The 14,213-nt window shown below is 48.9% G+C and overlaps 3 protein-coding genes across 3 annotated transcripts; 2 read left to right on the top strand and 1 right to left on the bottom strand.

Annotated features, from left to right (window-relative positions):
* Window positions 1-850: 850 nt before the first annotated feature.
* Window positions 851-3,439, bottom strand: N7498_006708 (SAM and PH domain-containing protein; the record flags this gene model as incomplete). Its single annotated transcript, XM_058453770.1, has 3 exons — window positions 851-3,121; window positions 3,193-3,372; window positions 3,437-3,439. The coding sequence occupies 3 exons, from the start codon at window positions 3,437-3,439 to the stop codon at window positions 851-853; spliced, it is 2,454 nt and encodes an 817-aa protein (XP_058307961.1).
* A 4,280-nt stretch (window positions 3,440-7,719) lies between these two features.
* On the top strand, window positions 7,720-9,884 carry N7498_006707 (Zn(II)2Cys6 transcription factor; the record flags this gene model as incomplete). The annotated part of the gene is made up of 3 exons (XM_058453769.1): window positions 7,720-7,852; window positions 7,920-8,126; window positions 8,185-9,884. 3 exons carry the CDS (start codon window positions 7,720-7,722, stop codon window positions 9,882-9,884), a joined length of 2,040 nt encoding a protein of 679 aa, XP_058307960.1.
* A 2,333-nt stretch (window positions 9,885-12,217) lies between these two features.
* Window positions 12,218-12,937, top strand: N7498_006706 (uncharacterized protein; the record flags this gene model as incomplete). The annotated part of the gene is made up of 1 exon (XM_058453768.1): window positions 12,218-12,937. One exon carries the CDS (start codon window positions 12,218-12,220, stop codon window positions 12,935-12,937), a length of 720 nt encoding a protein of 239 aa, XP_058307959.1.
* Between the last annotated feature and the right edge of the window lie 1,276 nt (window positions 12,938-14,213).

The raw sequence follows: 14,213 nt of genomic DNA, 5'->3' as shown, positions 1-14,213 counted from the left end.
GGCCATTATCGTAGCGCTGGGGTAGACGAAAGCGCTACTTGAAACAACGACAGTCCGTCACTTGCTGTTACCGGACAACGAGGCTGCCAATGGCCTAAGCGTAGCATAGCGGTACGACAATATTCTTTATTTTTCAGACGGGAGGAGAGCCAAAACCTTCGTCGACATGTCATAGGCCGGAATCGCGGGGCTAACGCCCGAGCTCGGCGGCCCTAAAAACTGTCCATTCAGAGTGATTCTGTAACCGCCCACGAAGTGATAGACATATTAATGTACAGGGAAGACTCTGACCGCAAGATCTATTGACAGTGCAGGCCCGCACGTGGAGATTGCGAACAACGCAAGGCGAGACAATCACGTATGCGGCCCGAGGAATAGATCACGGAGACCTCAGGTGGTCATAATAGAATTTGACCCGTCTCATTTCGGGGCTCAGCAACTTAGACGATGACAACGGCTACACTTGGAGAGGTTACAAGCTAAGGTTGTATGTATAGAAGTCTGTTATTTAACTTGAAGCTACCTGAAGTAACCCTCCCCCGCGCCTTCCCCACGGAGGATAGATGGTGCGAACCTTCTTACTGTCGGGTAATTTTTCCGCATTAACCAACAAGGGAAATAAATCGCAAGATGAAAGGGACAAAGGAGACTCGTGATAGAAAGTAGTGGAGAATAATGAAAACAATGGGTCGTGAAAATCAAAGAAAACAAAGCATATATGGGAAGTTAAAAAGAAATTGTTATGTTATGCTCCTGATGGGTCAACCACGGGTATCTGAATGATAGAAATGCCAAATGCAAAAAAGGAAAGTAATTAATGCAAGGAACAGCCATAACGAAAGTGCAGAAATCAAATCATGTTGTTTCCATTGACGTTGATAGCAGCACCACTTTCACGGCCTCGCTTGACAGCTCTGGCCAGCATAAGCTCTCGCATCCAGTCGATGCGCTCATCACGAGTGTCGACGGTGAAGTGGTGTGATTTAGGACCGTTCAAAAACAGCACTTTTCGGTCAACAGAAGTGCTGTTGTGGTCGGGTGCGGGTACCAGCGAGAAGGCAAAAGTTGAATCTTGCGCGACATTGTCTTTGCGCTTGAGAATTCTCTTTTTGAATGCTGCAGACAGCTTCGAGGTAGAGGCAAGAGAAGAACAGGCAACCGCATAGTCGTCAACATCAATGTAGTCAAGGGGGGTGTCCTCCTGTTCATTTCGGTGCTCGGTGAGCTCAGTGCCTTCGAGCTTGTAGAAAGCTGGATGCCACTCCGGAATGAAGAATTTGTTGGTCTTGCGCTTTCTCATCCAGCCCTTGTGTTTCACATTATCCTGCTCGTTCGGGTCCGTAGTGAACAGGTTGTTACTGCGACAATGGGGTGCACGGGGTGTTTTGCGCAGGTCGTCTGGAGTTTCGATGGGACTCAAGGTCTGACCCTCCTTCAACGGACCCATGGTAGAGACAGCCTGGATTGACGGATACCGTCGGTGATTATCCGCCTTTGTAGATGATGGGCGAATAACTGGTTCTGCCATAACGAATCGGTTGTTGCCGAATCGCATGTTCGGAGGTACTGACTGCGATTCCTCTCGTGCCACGGGACCGATTGGGATTGCAGTTATTGGAGCGTCAGTTTCAGAAAATGGGGTCTCAGTCTCAATTCTATAGCTCGGATCGAGGCGATAGAAATCCCCTGGAGAGATCGTCGTGTCACCAAGACCCAACCGCTGGCCACCGGGGATGGCGGTCGTGTCATATGCGTGTATTTGGCCTCTCTTAAAGAGTATGGAAGGGGTGACGGTTTTTTGGGCCGACATAGCTCCAGAAACGGCCGAGTCCGCAGGGTCATATATGCACGGAATCTCCAGCCTGGGGAGCTGGCCGATTTTCTCAGCCAGTGTAGGTGTGATTTTGGCCGAGTCTGGAGATCCTGAATCAGGGGAAGCAAGGTGCTCTCCTGGTGGGGTAGCAGGGTTATTTGCAGTTTGCAATTTCGACAGGCCCTGGTTTTGCAATTTCAAAAATTGAAGTACATTTTGCTGGGGGTTCTGAGACTCAACCTCCTTCAGTCTCTCGCGTGACAACTGGAAAGCGGGTGTTTGCCCAGGACCCATTGCATCAGAAGATGCAACAAGGGAAGGGGTGGCATCTGACTTGGTGGGAGACTTGAGGAGATTAGGCGCAGTCTTGGGGTTACCTGGGTCTCCAGTAACGATGGCTCGCCTCCCAAATGAGTCGATCGGTAAGCCATTGACCATGCTAGCAATCTTGGCCTGCTGCTTTTGCCACTTGCGGCAATTCTCGCCCTTCGAACAATGATGCATTTTTGGAAGAAGCTGCTCGATCGCAACAATAGAAACTGAATCACCTGGGCCGATATCACCCTTTCTGATTACATCAGGGCTGGAATTTTGACGACCACGTCTAGGTCTCCTGCTCGAGGTGTCTTCGTCAGTCGTAGAGCACGACTGGTAGCTGCTACTTGATCTGACAGTCGATGTGCGCTGTGTTGACGATACGTCGTTGCTCACACTGGAATTTTGTGAGGAGCTTGGAGCAGTACTGCTAAGAGATGTGCTGCTGCGAAGACTTTGAATAGAGCTCATCACTCGATGCCTTTTTCCGAATGACATGATATCGAGCTCCTTGAGATCTTCAGATTGAAGCCCAAGAAGAATGGAGCCGGAAATATCATTGTAGAAAAACTTCTGAACAATGTCGTCTTCGAAGCCAAGGTTTCGCATCCACTGAACAACCTCCGTTGGAGACCAGTCTTGGGCAGTGATCGAGTCTGCTACCGAGGCCCGCTCGGCATATAAAACGTATGATGGTTGAGGAGTCTCCGCGTTTGTACGATTTGGTACCGGAGTATCTCTCCTGAGGGGATCGAGCTTAGAAGCTCTGTGGTGGAAAGGGCCAGTCGCACTAACGGGTGTCTCTGAGTAAAGTCTGTCTGTCTCGGTGCCTAGCTTGCAACTCGAGGCAATGGCTGGCCTGAACAGACTGGGGCCCGAGGGACCAGAAATTTCCTTATCTTCAATATGGAAATCGAAAGCTGTCAAGCCAGTTGAGTCTGGGGTGGTGACATTATCCGGGGTAGACATGGTAGAGACACTTCCGGTTTCCAGCTGTGGAGCAAGTGAAAGGTCAGTGATTGAACTAGGTAAACCGGCACCCGAATAATGAATTTATCACTTACAGAAGCGACACTGCGCATGGGAGATTCATCGTAGCTCGCAGAATATTTATCCTCATCTTCGAAGATTTCGGTTGCTTCGGACGAAGGCCTGGAGAACGCGGTCCTTGGTGGGAAGAGTGGCAATGTCTCCTGTTTCTGGGGCACCATCACATAGTTCATGTCATATCCATAACGGTAATCCTACTCATTACGTTAGTAAAGCCGTATAATAGAGACAACAAGAAGAATTAGAGCTCAAACGAACCATCTTATCATGTCAAGGGCCCAGCGGCGGAGCCAGCGTTCGATGAGCTTGATAGTCAGTGTCGATACGGCAGAGCACAAGTAGTAAGAAAGGTTTATGTCAATTTTTGAATGGTGTGGGAATCATAAATCAAGCAAGACTTCAAACCACGCGATAAGTCTGGGGAAAGTTGGCCGGAAAAGGATAGATCGGGTGTCCGAAGAGTTTATGTACAGAGTCCACCTTGAGACAGAGAGTCGTCCGTACAGTGGGGCCGCCAGTTAAAGCGCTCAGCATCAGGGATTTTGGACGATTCCATGACCTCGACGAATAACGACTGCAGCTCTGATGGCAACTGGCGTCTTAGGCCGGCGGTAAACACATCCCGACGCGCCCAGAGTGATGTGCCTGGGTGGTTGGCACACCAATCTGGAACACTAGCTCGGGCGACAGGTGCGAAAATTCGAGAATCATCCCGAGGATGACGAGAATCCTACGGCCTCGTTGGGTGTGTGACCGTGCATGTGGCTTCGAACGTGCATGAGGAGTTGAGCAGGGCGGGTGATTGCGATTATGATAGGCCATCGTGCGAGGCGCTACTGCCGTGACGATTCACTTGGCACATTCAACGAGAATCAGGGCGCGTAAATGGTTTCAGATCCCATTTTATAAATTGATGAGCATTTCTCCTTTCCAGCAAGGGGTTGGGAGCCAGAATATGCTCCTACTTGTAGCTATGATTGGTACGTGGCTCGCAAAGACTGCACCCCGCCACGAGGCTTTAAGACGATCATCGTTTGGGAGGATGAGGACAATGGGAATCCACCATTACTCACTTCGCCACAACTAGAATTTTTTTTAGTTAGAGTGAGGGAATTGTTCTTAAATTAGCGAATTCGGGAGGGTTAACGACCATTTTGTCCCAATCAGGAATATGAGGGAACCGTTCCTTGGAAATCGTCACACAATCACCCGTCACCCGCAAGCCCAAACCCCCTCATCACACCGCAGATTCTCCTCACTACCCCTCCCGCAGCTGAAGTGGATGGACACTTCAGCTGCGGATTTGAAAACCCCCGCCAATGGTAAACGGCATTCTGGAATGTACGCACCATCGTGGGGAATTGCAAAACAATGGGAACTTCCGATCAAAGTGATAGATACCACGTTCGAGGTGTTAAAATATTGCCTCTGGTCATCATACCTGGAATTTATAGCACTGTATTGATGGCTTCATGAGTGCAGACAACGACATAGAAACCTTGTATCCGAGTCAGGTCAAGCTTTGAAGCATGATTGGTGAATATAGACTCCGAGCTTGGGGTTTTATCCGAGGGTTATGTACCTAATTGGTTTCTCCAACAGGCACTCATCGTATACGTTAGCACGTCATGATATGAGAACGGGCTGCGAATCTGCTGGATGCCCTTTTCAAAAACCCTCACGAGTAGGCTTGCTGCATTCCATGAAAGATCCTTTTCCCAGATGAAGTTTTGTAGAGGTTGCTCCGTCTTGTTGACTTCACAAACATTTAATTCAGAGTCAAATGGCCCGATCGCTGAATGAAAACCTCCGGGCGCTTACCGAGTATGTTTATTCCAACTTACGAGGTTTTCCCGATCACCAGGTATCCTTGATGCCAGGATATTGGGTATTTTGACCATGAGAGGTATATACTCAAAGTTCAACAGACCATTACCCAAGCTTATCATGTGTATCTGCCAGGTACAGCCGACCAATATCCATCATGGTTATTGCGGGGACTCGGAGGTAGAATCTGTCGTATGAGTGACTGCACATGATTTGTTCCACAGACATGAGCGCAATGTTTGATGATCAAAATATCAAGCCGGCCATGAGGGTTCACGTCTCGAAGGCTGACTGAACATTTGGTTCGGGAAGATGGGGTTTTCTCCCGGCCACAATGTTTGTCCGCGATCAGAGTTTTCTATGAGCTGAAACGTCATTTGGATGGGGATATCCTTATAATAGCGCCAGCGAGTACTGAAATTGCATCGTTCCGGGGTTTAACAAATCTCACCCTCGCTTCCCCAGGTGGACGGACGACGGCTTGCTGGAGAACGTTACCTATGATCACTACTTGAGGTAGCCATAATTATCTCCTAGGGTTGCTACATCTCGCAATGGTAGCTGCGTTGCAAATGCCTGGGACGACAAAAGTCCCCAGGAATACGAAGTCAAAGTTCAGCAGTACCCCAAGTCAAATGGAGTACCCACAGGGCAGTTTTCAATAGGACTACCCAGTCCGTCATTACACTACCTTCTCTGTACTCTCCGGGGGCTGCCATAATCATGCAACAGGAGAATTGGATACCTGCCGCCAGTGTATCTCGTGACAGCTTAAGTCCATTTAAAACTAATTACTCCTGACCGATTACGAATACCATGGAATGCTCGATCACAAGCTACGGCTGCGACATCTTCAGTCCAGATTTGGAAGAAGTCGACTTTTTTGGTATTAGCAAGGACTCTCTCGGGATACGAACAATTGTGGCTTGATTACTTTGGTTTCTGTCTTGATAAATTCGTCGAGTTAGATCTAAATTAAGGAATTGACTGTATGATTCCAAATCTGGGCTACCAAATTAGCCTTCAAGTGAATGATGGGCCAAATTCATAGGCCATGAATATCCCTTGAGCGATGCCACGAAGTGGCATCCAGGTCTATCGGAGTAGTTCCCGTCTTTTGGACCTACGTGGGCCGAGTGCCAGGATCAAGGCTACAGAATACAATGCCTGCGGATACTGTTGCAGCAAGTAACTACCCCGCACCAATGGTTACTAATTATGTCCGAGACTGGCTTGAGAAGGCTAATTGTAGATGTAACTCATCAAACTGCCCATAATAATGCCTCATCAAGTTATTAATAGAAGTTATCTTGATCGTCGACGACCAAATGCATCTGGAAGCCAAAACATTACTGCCCTAAAATAGATGAATTAGCCCGTAATTTGGCGCCTAAGTGTTGCTAATTAAGGACCATTTGGCAGATAGGTGATCTTGTCACCGTCCAAGCGTTTACCTTGCCGCATTAGCGTACCCCAGTCTGCATGGGCCGCTCCCTCGGTTGGCTCAGAGCCCGCCATTCTGCACAACACCGACGGCACTAAAACTTATTTGGTCCGGTGGCTTCATCCAAACTGACAAATGAGAAGCTTGGAATGGAAGCTTGGCATGCAAAGCTGCAGATTCATCACACTCAGAGTGCATGCATTTCCGCCAACCATTTACATTGGGCCAATACCAGGGGTCTTTCCTTCTGATTAGGCTAGTGCCTCCGTGGTCTGACTCGCAAAGATACCCTTACCCCGAATTCCTATCGTTAGCCAGTAGTCGCAGTCACTTGCTCTTCAAATCTAACAACGGATTAGCGACCCCTTATATCGCAGGGAAATCGCTACAAATTTCCTGACTTTTATTTTTAGGACCAGCAAGTATATTGGGATCGACTGGGGCAGAAAGCCTCTACATTAGGTATCGATTGTAGCGATTCTACTGGCTGCAATAATGCAGCCCAAAAGTAAAATCATGCGAACTAATATTCCGTCGACCTACCAGAACCGAGAGGACCCATTTGTAGAGTTTCACGGGGTGCTAAGTGAGGCGCTCGTGGAGATGTGATTGCCCCCAACAGAGTTGGGTCCCTAGCAGGAATGTGACCAGACCCACTGCAACATTATGCATCATGGGAGCACCATGTGTGTCCTACCACAGATCACCGTCCGCTAGCTGCATAAGCCGCTCGAGGGGATCGATCCTGGAAGCCTGTCATCCGTCACGCTTCGTCCTAGCATCCCTGTTAAGTCCCAAAATTAGTCTGAATTCCTGGTCAACAACCCGTACCTCGATCTGATTTGTTATCGGGTGCCTTTCTCCACCCGATGCTCGCATATTCTTCCGGCTCAAACTAGTCTGGCCTACCGCTCCAACAAAAAATAGAAGCAGGGCCTAGCGCTGCTGCTGATCGTAGTGTAGACTTATAACTAGCCGCATCCGAGATCTCCAGATAAAGATCTCCTTTGAAATCGTCTCGAAGCTGTGCTCTTTCCATCCTTCGTTTCCTTCTAATATATTCCCTATAGATTGCGAAGCTGCCGGTTCAGCTCTGCTATTGCACCGTCTTTTCAGGGAATAGGTGGCGGGTCCTCCTCTCGCAACTGCGTTGTCTCTCTTCTGCTGGCTGTGCCACACCCAATCTTTCCAATCTTTTCCTCGGTCATTGATTGACTGCTTTTTTATTCTTCGTGGTTGATATTGGAAATTACAAATTCCCAACGTGAAAATGCCGACCTCTAAGAACTCCGGTGTCGCTTCAAAGAGCATGGGTGCTACCTTGGACTCGTCCACTAACGCACACGTGAGTGGACGGTCTATGGACAAGGAGTCAGCCAAATTGCACAAGAGATCTCGCTCCGGTATGATCCCCTCGAATTCTTGAGACCTAGTCCCACGCCGATTACGAAACACTCAATACTAACACAGAGAAAGGTTGCTTTACCTGTCGGTTGCGACGGAAGAAGTGTGATGAAGGTCATCCTTCTTGCAAAGCTTGCTTGAACCTTTGTGTTAAGTGTGAATATAAGCGACCGATGTGGTGGGGGAATCCGGAGCAGAGGAAACTGCAGAAGGAGCGGATTAAAAATAAAATCAAGCAGACCAAGACGTTAGAACGGAGTACCTCAAATCAAGGTACGCGAAGCAGTATATCTTCCATGATGGATGCAATCTAACGCACTATGTCTCACAGATCCCATGAATCGTATGGGGGTACATGTCGCATCACCCAGTCCCCCACCAGCCGATTTCAGCCGCCCATTCATCGGACCCTATGAGCCTTTCGGCCCCCACTATGCAACACCAGGCTTTGTCCCTATTTCCTACGGTCACTATACTCCTTATGAGGTCGATGTGAAAACTGAGCGCCAAACGTTCGTGAACGACGTTCCTCTGCGACATGACTCTTCCGTGTCCACTTTCAGTGCCATGGGCCCACCGCAACTAAATGCCACACTGCCCACTTTTCCTGCCGATGAGTGGTTGGAAGAAGAGTACTTCGATGATCCGCGAGGATATGCAACGATTGATCCGATTTTGCATGGCCAGGAAATTGGACCGTCCTTTGATTCCCTTCATGCCAACATCCCCGTCGATGACTACGATCGCCCTCTTCTTGACCACTTTGTGGAGAATGTTCTCCGGATGATTTTTCCGATCCTGGAAATCCATCAACAAGGTCCTGCGCGCGCTCAAGCTGTGCTCCAGTCATTGGAAACGAACAAATCCTACTTCCATTGCTGCCTGAGTGTCGCAGCAATCCATCTCAAGACTACGAGTGGGTTGACCGGCGAGCAAATCGATCACGACATCATGCGTCACCGTTACGAGGCTATTTCAGAGCTGTGTCAGGCATTGAACAAGGATTCCAATCATGAGCACATTCTGGATGCGACTCTCGCAATGATATTCTTCCATTGCTCGGTCGGTGCTCCCGACGACTATCTCCCCGACATCCCCTGGAGCGACCACTTCCAAGCTGTGACGAACTTGGTAAGCAAGCTGGGCCTGACAGATTCCATGGAGCCGTCTGGCAGCACATTCATGGTTCCACCATTCAGTATGTCTTTGACATCCTGGATTGACATTCTGGGGTCCACCATGCTTGGAAGAACACCTCAGTTTGCCCATTCTTATCGCAACAAGCACCTTAGTGGAACATCGTCTGGTCTCCGAGAGCTCATGGGATGCGACGATCGGGTCATGTACCTCATCTCGGAAATTGCTTGTCTCGAGTCTCTGAAGAACGAGGGCCGGGTTGACACAATTACCGTCTGCACTCATGTCTCCGCTCTCGGTAATCAATTGGAGTACACCGAGTCCGATAACCAGGTATTGGAGAGCCCCTACTCAGCAACTGGAGCGATCCGGCCCGATGTTCTCACCAGAAACATGACTATCGTGTACCGCCTCGCTGCCCGAATCTACCTCTGCAGCTTGGTTCCTGGGGCCGATCGAACCCAATCGAGCACCCGTAATCTGGTTACCGCGATGGCGGATACTCTGTCATACATTCCTGCAGGCCCCTGTGGATTTGATCGCTCGCTGGTTTGGCCACTTCTTATCGGCGGCGCATTTTCAACCCCTTCAAGTTCCTTCCGCCAGGTCCTAGCGGACCGAATTGATGCGATGGGAGACCTTGCCGACTTCGGCAGCTTTGGACGCATGTTCCAATTATTGAATGAGTACTGGCGCCTGACAGATGATCCAGTAAATATGCCCGTGGCTAAGGAAGAGTTTGTGTCTGATGTTACCCTCCGATCTACTGAGCCAAGCTCTGAAGTTTCAGTCTCGCCATCCCTCCAATCACCTGGGATGCGAGAGATCAAGAAGCAACAGGTGCACTGGCGGGACATCATGAACAGAAATGGGTGGCGCTATCTGTTGATTTGATTTAGGTTTCGGATCATCAAATCCTATCTCAGTGTCGACTTTCTTCTGTTGCATCATAGCTCGGTGTTGCTGGTTTGTCAATTCTTTTCCGGCGCAAGTGGCTCGCTTTATTTGATATCCTTCTCGCTGTGTTTTTGCCAGATTACCTTCACGCTAGATACACCCAGGTTCCCTCCATTGCTGTCGTGCCGCTTGCCGGTATCCTGCCTAAGGAAGAGGGTTGGATGATGTTAGCCTGTCTTACTCTCGCTTGGTCTGTTCCATGGGCATATTTTGGATATATTAAATATTAGCTTGTTGTGTAGCTTCTTTCAATTTGATTTTCACTTTCCAAGTATTATCTTTTGGTATATAATAAAGCCCCGACGACTCTGCATGCACCATGCTCTCGCCATTATGGGTAACGAGAACTTAGACTGGCCCATGGACACCAAGAACGATGTCCTCAGTCAGTTGGACGTTGGAAGCTATAAACAGTTTCTGTGAAGCGAGCCGCAAAATCCACAAGCTGAAGGTAAACACCGCCCCGAATTCGTTCACTTCGGCATTCTCGGGTCTTCTCAGCTTGATTCCCATTTCCGGGGAGCAATTCCCAACTGCTAATATCCAAGTGTCGTCCATTCCATGACAACGGGACTTGCAGCAGGTGCCACGGAAAAATCTATCTCGGCGTGCTTGGATGGGTTTATATAATAGTATCTGTTGACCATTTTCAACTTCCCGTAGGCGCTCCAATATACCAGACCCTTCGTTTCTTTCCCCCGTGTATGGTAGGCGCAAAGAAGTTGCTCATCAAGTAAAGGGACTTCTAGGTCTGGTACTCCTCTATATCTAGTTTTACCGCACTTGAAACAGTAACACCCACCACCTGAGGCGGAGCAATGCTCGGTTTGACATTGCTGCAAGTCATAAGCTATCTTTTGAAGCCCTGAACTTCTAGGCGTTAAATCTTGATTCTAAATCAAAGACTCAAAACTGCAAGGCCTCGCGGTTTCTATGATAGTTTAAAAACAAAATACTGTTACTAGGATAGACTGAATGGTAGCTTAAGGTTTAGCCTTTGAAGCAAGCAATCCATCGCTTGGGATGCTGTTTACAGAGTCTGCTATAAACATCTTTGATAAAAGTACACCACAAGACCCTGAAAATGGTTCACCAGTGCAATGAATCTTTCAACTAGGCCTTTGAGAAAGATAGGATTGGACTGCATAAGACATGGCAGATCCAGCGGTTACTGAAACCGTCGTCATTTCCTTTTCTACATACAATTGCGGCCGTAGATTCAATCGTTGTTTGGAAGATCTTCCATGCCAAGCCTCCTCTGGCAGCTCACAACCAACTGAAGGTACAAGTTTGTCCCTAGCTGTGTGTCGAATAGCGAGCCGCTCTCGTAGTGGGAACCGCGCGCTCCCAGCTCAACAAACCAGAAGAGGAAGAGCAGAAATAAAAGCCACATTGCCCTAGAAACCAAGGCGCCCTCCGACGCCCCTGACGCTGGGGTATGGCTTGAGCGCCAGGGGGCTTGGATTTCTGATTCAGAAGGCGCGCGACAATAAGGATTCTGTTATAGTCGAGGGTATCTGCAAGCCAGGGCGGTTAAGGTCCGGGACAAGGATGTCATATATAATGCCGCTGCAAGCAATACTACAAAGCCCATATCTTCAGCTCATCGCTTCTTCCTTCTCTCCTTTTCTTCCATTTCTGCTGCTGTTGACTGCCTTCTTAAACGGAAAACTCCATCCATTCTTTGAATCGCCAAGCACTGGCTGCTTGTATAAGCTCGCACTCTCTATTTTATCGCTCACTATCTGTTGCCGGAGTCCAAGGTAGGGGCAGACTGATTTTTCCTGTGCTCAGCCTCCTTTTCTTACGTCACGGCAAAAGACGGGTGAGTCTGCCTTATAGGTCCCTCGGGGCCAAAGATGAGAGTGGCGGCAAGGATGAAGCTAACTGTATTTGGAGCAGACCGAAGGCCCTGTGTTTCCACCGATACCGTCTGGTACGGTATCTAGTTCTTTACGCATACAATACCACTCGTTTCACCATTCCGGGTCTGGTCTTGCTCCGCCCATATAGAAAGAAAAGATCTCCGGGCCTCTCAGCTCAGAGTCTTGGTAAGACTTATTTCATCCCCTCTTGAACTTATCTTCGCCCATCTGACTCTCTTTCCCTTCCCACAGACCCAGGTTTCTCGTCGCCTTCCTTGGAGGTGTGCTGTTGGCTCGCCCCTCTCTCTTGCCTTGAGATTGTGTCAGATTACCACCTTACTCGTTCCACTCGCAACTGTCGACCTTGAGTTCTTTTGCACACGCCGTAAAGCGGCTTGCATCAGTATGCCGACACAGAAACCGGAACTTCCTCCACTGAAGACGCCCAAGTCATTTACGTTCCCATCGGAGATCCAAGATGATCGCAAGGCCCTCAGCATCGAAATCAAACACGAGGATAATAGCAGCAGTGGGAGCGAAGGCTCTATCCCAACCCCACTTGCTTATACTGAATTCCTGAGCGCTCTTACTCCCGTCTTCGAGAGTCCCAAAGGTTCTGCTGGCAGCTTTCCCAAGTTTTCATTTGAGAAAAGCGGCCCGTCGCCGATCTCCCAACCTTCCACCGCGACGAGTCCTGCATTTTCTTCTGCGCCATCTTTGAAATCGCCATCCGTTTCACTCCCACCACCGTCGCCCTGTAATGTGAAGTCGCCTAGAAATCCGCCCGCTCTCCGACGACTGCGCATTCCTCAATCGTTGAAGACGCTGTCTATGAAGGACTCACCACGTACCGCGACCCCGTTGAGCGGGACACCGTACTCTGCAAACCCGTACTCTGCGAACCCATACTCCACGACTCCACGGAGTACAACTTCCAGCTTCTGGGCATCTTCGCCCAGAGAGTGGCAACTTCGAGGTCTGGAGCCCAGGAGTGCTACAACACCCAAGGCTGTGAGTGTCAGACATGTTGTGACCCGCACTGTCACATACAAACGCACACCGCTCGATCCCCCTCCCAAAGGGAAGGGAAAGCGACGCAAGACCCAAGAATGCAAGGAGACTTGAATACTCAATTTATGGCATACAGCACGCGTCCTTGACGGTTTTGGCTTTGGATTATGTTGATGACTTCATGCATAATGGCAGAAAGACATAGCTAATGCTTAATGTTGGCTTCTGTTCGAGCGCTGCTATGTTCTGTTACGATCTTCTTTATCTCGGCGCGAACGGATGCTGGAGACTTGGAGTATAATGTGTTTGATTCTTTGCAACTACGGCGTTGTTTACTTTGTCTTGGGTTGACGGCAAAACTGGTTCGACAGAAGTGCTGGCCTGCAAGTCGAATTTGGTTTCGGTACTATTTTTGGACTCTGATCTTGGATGTCTTACCTCCTTGGGCGTTTGCATCTGGACAGGTGGATAGGTGGATAGGCTGGTGGCATTGGAGCGAACATTGGAATACAATCTGAATACACAAATTTTCTTTTTCAAGTTTCTCTACGTATTCAATACCAAATAGAGAGCTTACCATGCTTCTCAATACTAAGATCAATCCTTGGGGCTGTTCCAGTATCGCAACAGCCTTAGGCCCTTGGTAGCTCCGAGCCATGCAACGTGGATCGCCTCGAACATCGGTCTGGGACACATGTAATCTGGTTCTATCTATTGTGGCACTTTATTCCCTGTCTTGCTTCATCCCGGCGAGGCTCCGTGGGTCATGACAGTTCACATACCTGATATGAGGGCCAGCACCACGTGTAAGCCGCATTTCATGGTAGCTAATGGCGGAGCATTAAAACCCAACACAGCTCCCACAATTCGCAAAGTACGTCCTAGCAGTCGACTAGCGCTGTCCTCGGATACACTCATCTTTATGCAAGGTTTAGCCATCTTCCAGGATATCAGAGATATGATAGTCAGCATCATTTTGTTAGGATATCGGGGATATCAATAAGTTCCTTCTGTAATAGCCATGAGGTTAGAGCCTCATGAATGTTCTCATTCTCTATTTACTTGAGAAACCCGAAAGACTCAGTTACAAGAAGTTACTCAAGCCATGATTAATCTCCGTTCGTTTCCCCATGTACCCCTCTTCTAGCTATGGCCTCGTGATCCTGGCGGTAGCAGAAACGCAATTCAAGAGTAAATAAATGAATTTTACTTTTCAAAAGCAACGCCAACACGAAGGATGGGCTCTGACTGGTCTTAGACATCTCGTGAGGCTGATTCTCGATTGAGTCTGATCCGGCTCACTGCTTGGCGCTTTTCCTGGGGGCGTCTGTCTGAGCCCCAGAACAATACATAAATTGCGCGGCCGGGGCCTCCCAAATGGCTGGGTCAT

Source organism: Penicillium cinerascens (genome assembly GCF_028974065.1).
Source record: "Penicillium cinerascens strain IBT 15544 chromosome Unknown contig_6_segment0_segment0, whole genome shotgun sequence".
Classification (NCBI taxonomy): Eukaryota; Fungi; Ascomycota; class Eurotiomycetes; order Eurotiales; family Aspergillaceae; genus Penicillium; species Penicillium cinerascens.
This window is presented reverse-complemented; position numbering and strand designations above follow the sequence as displayed.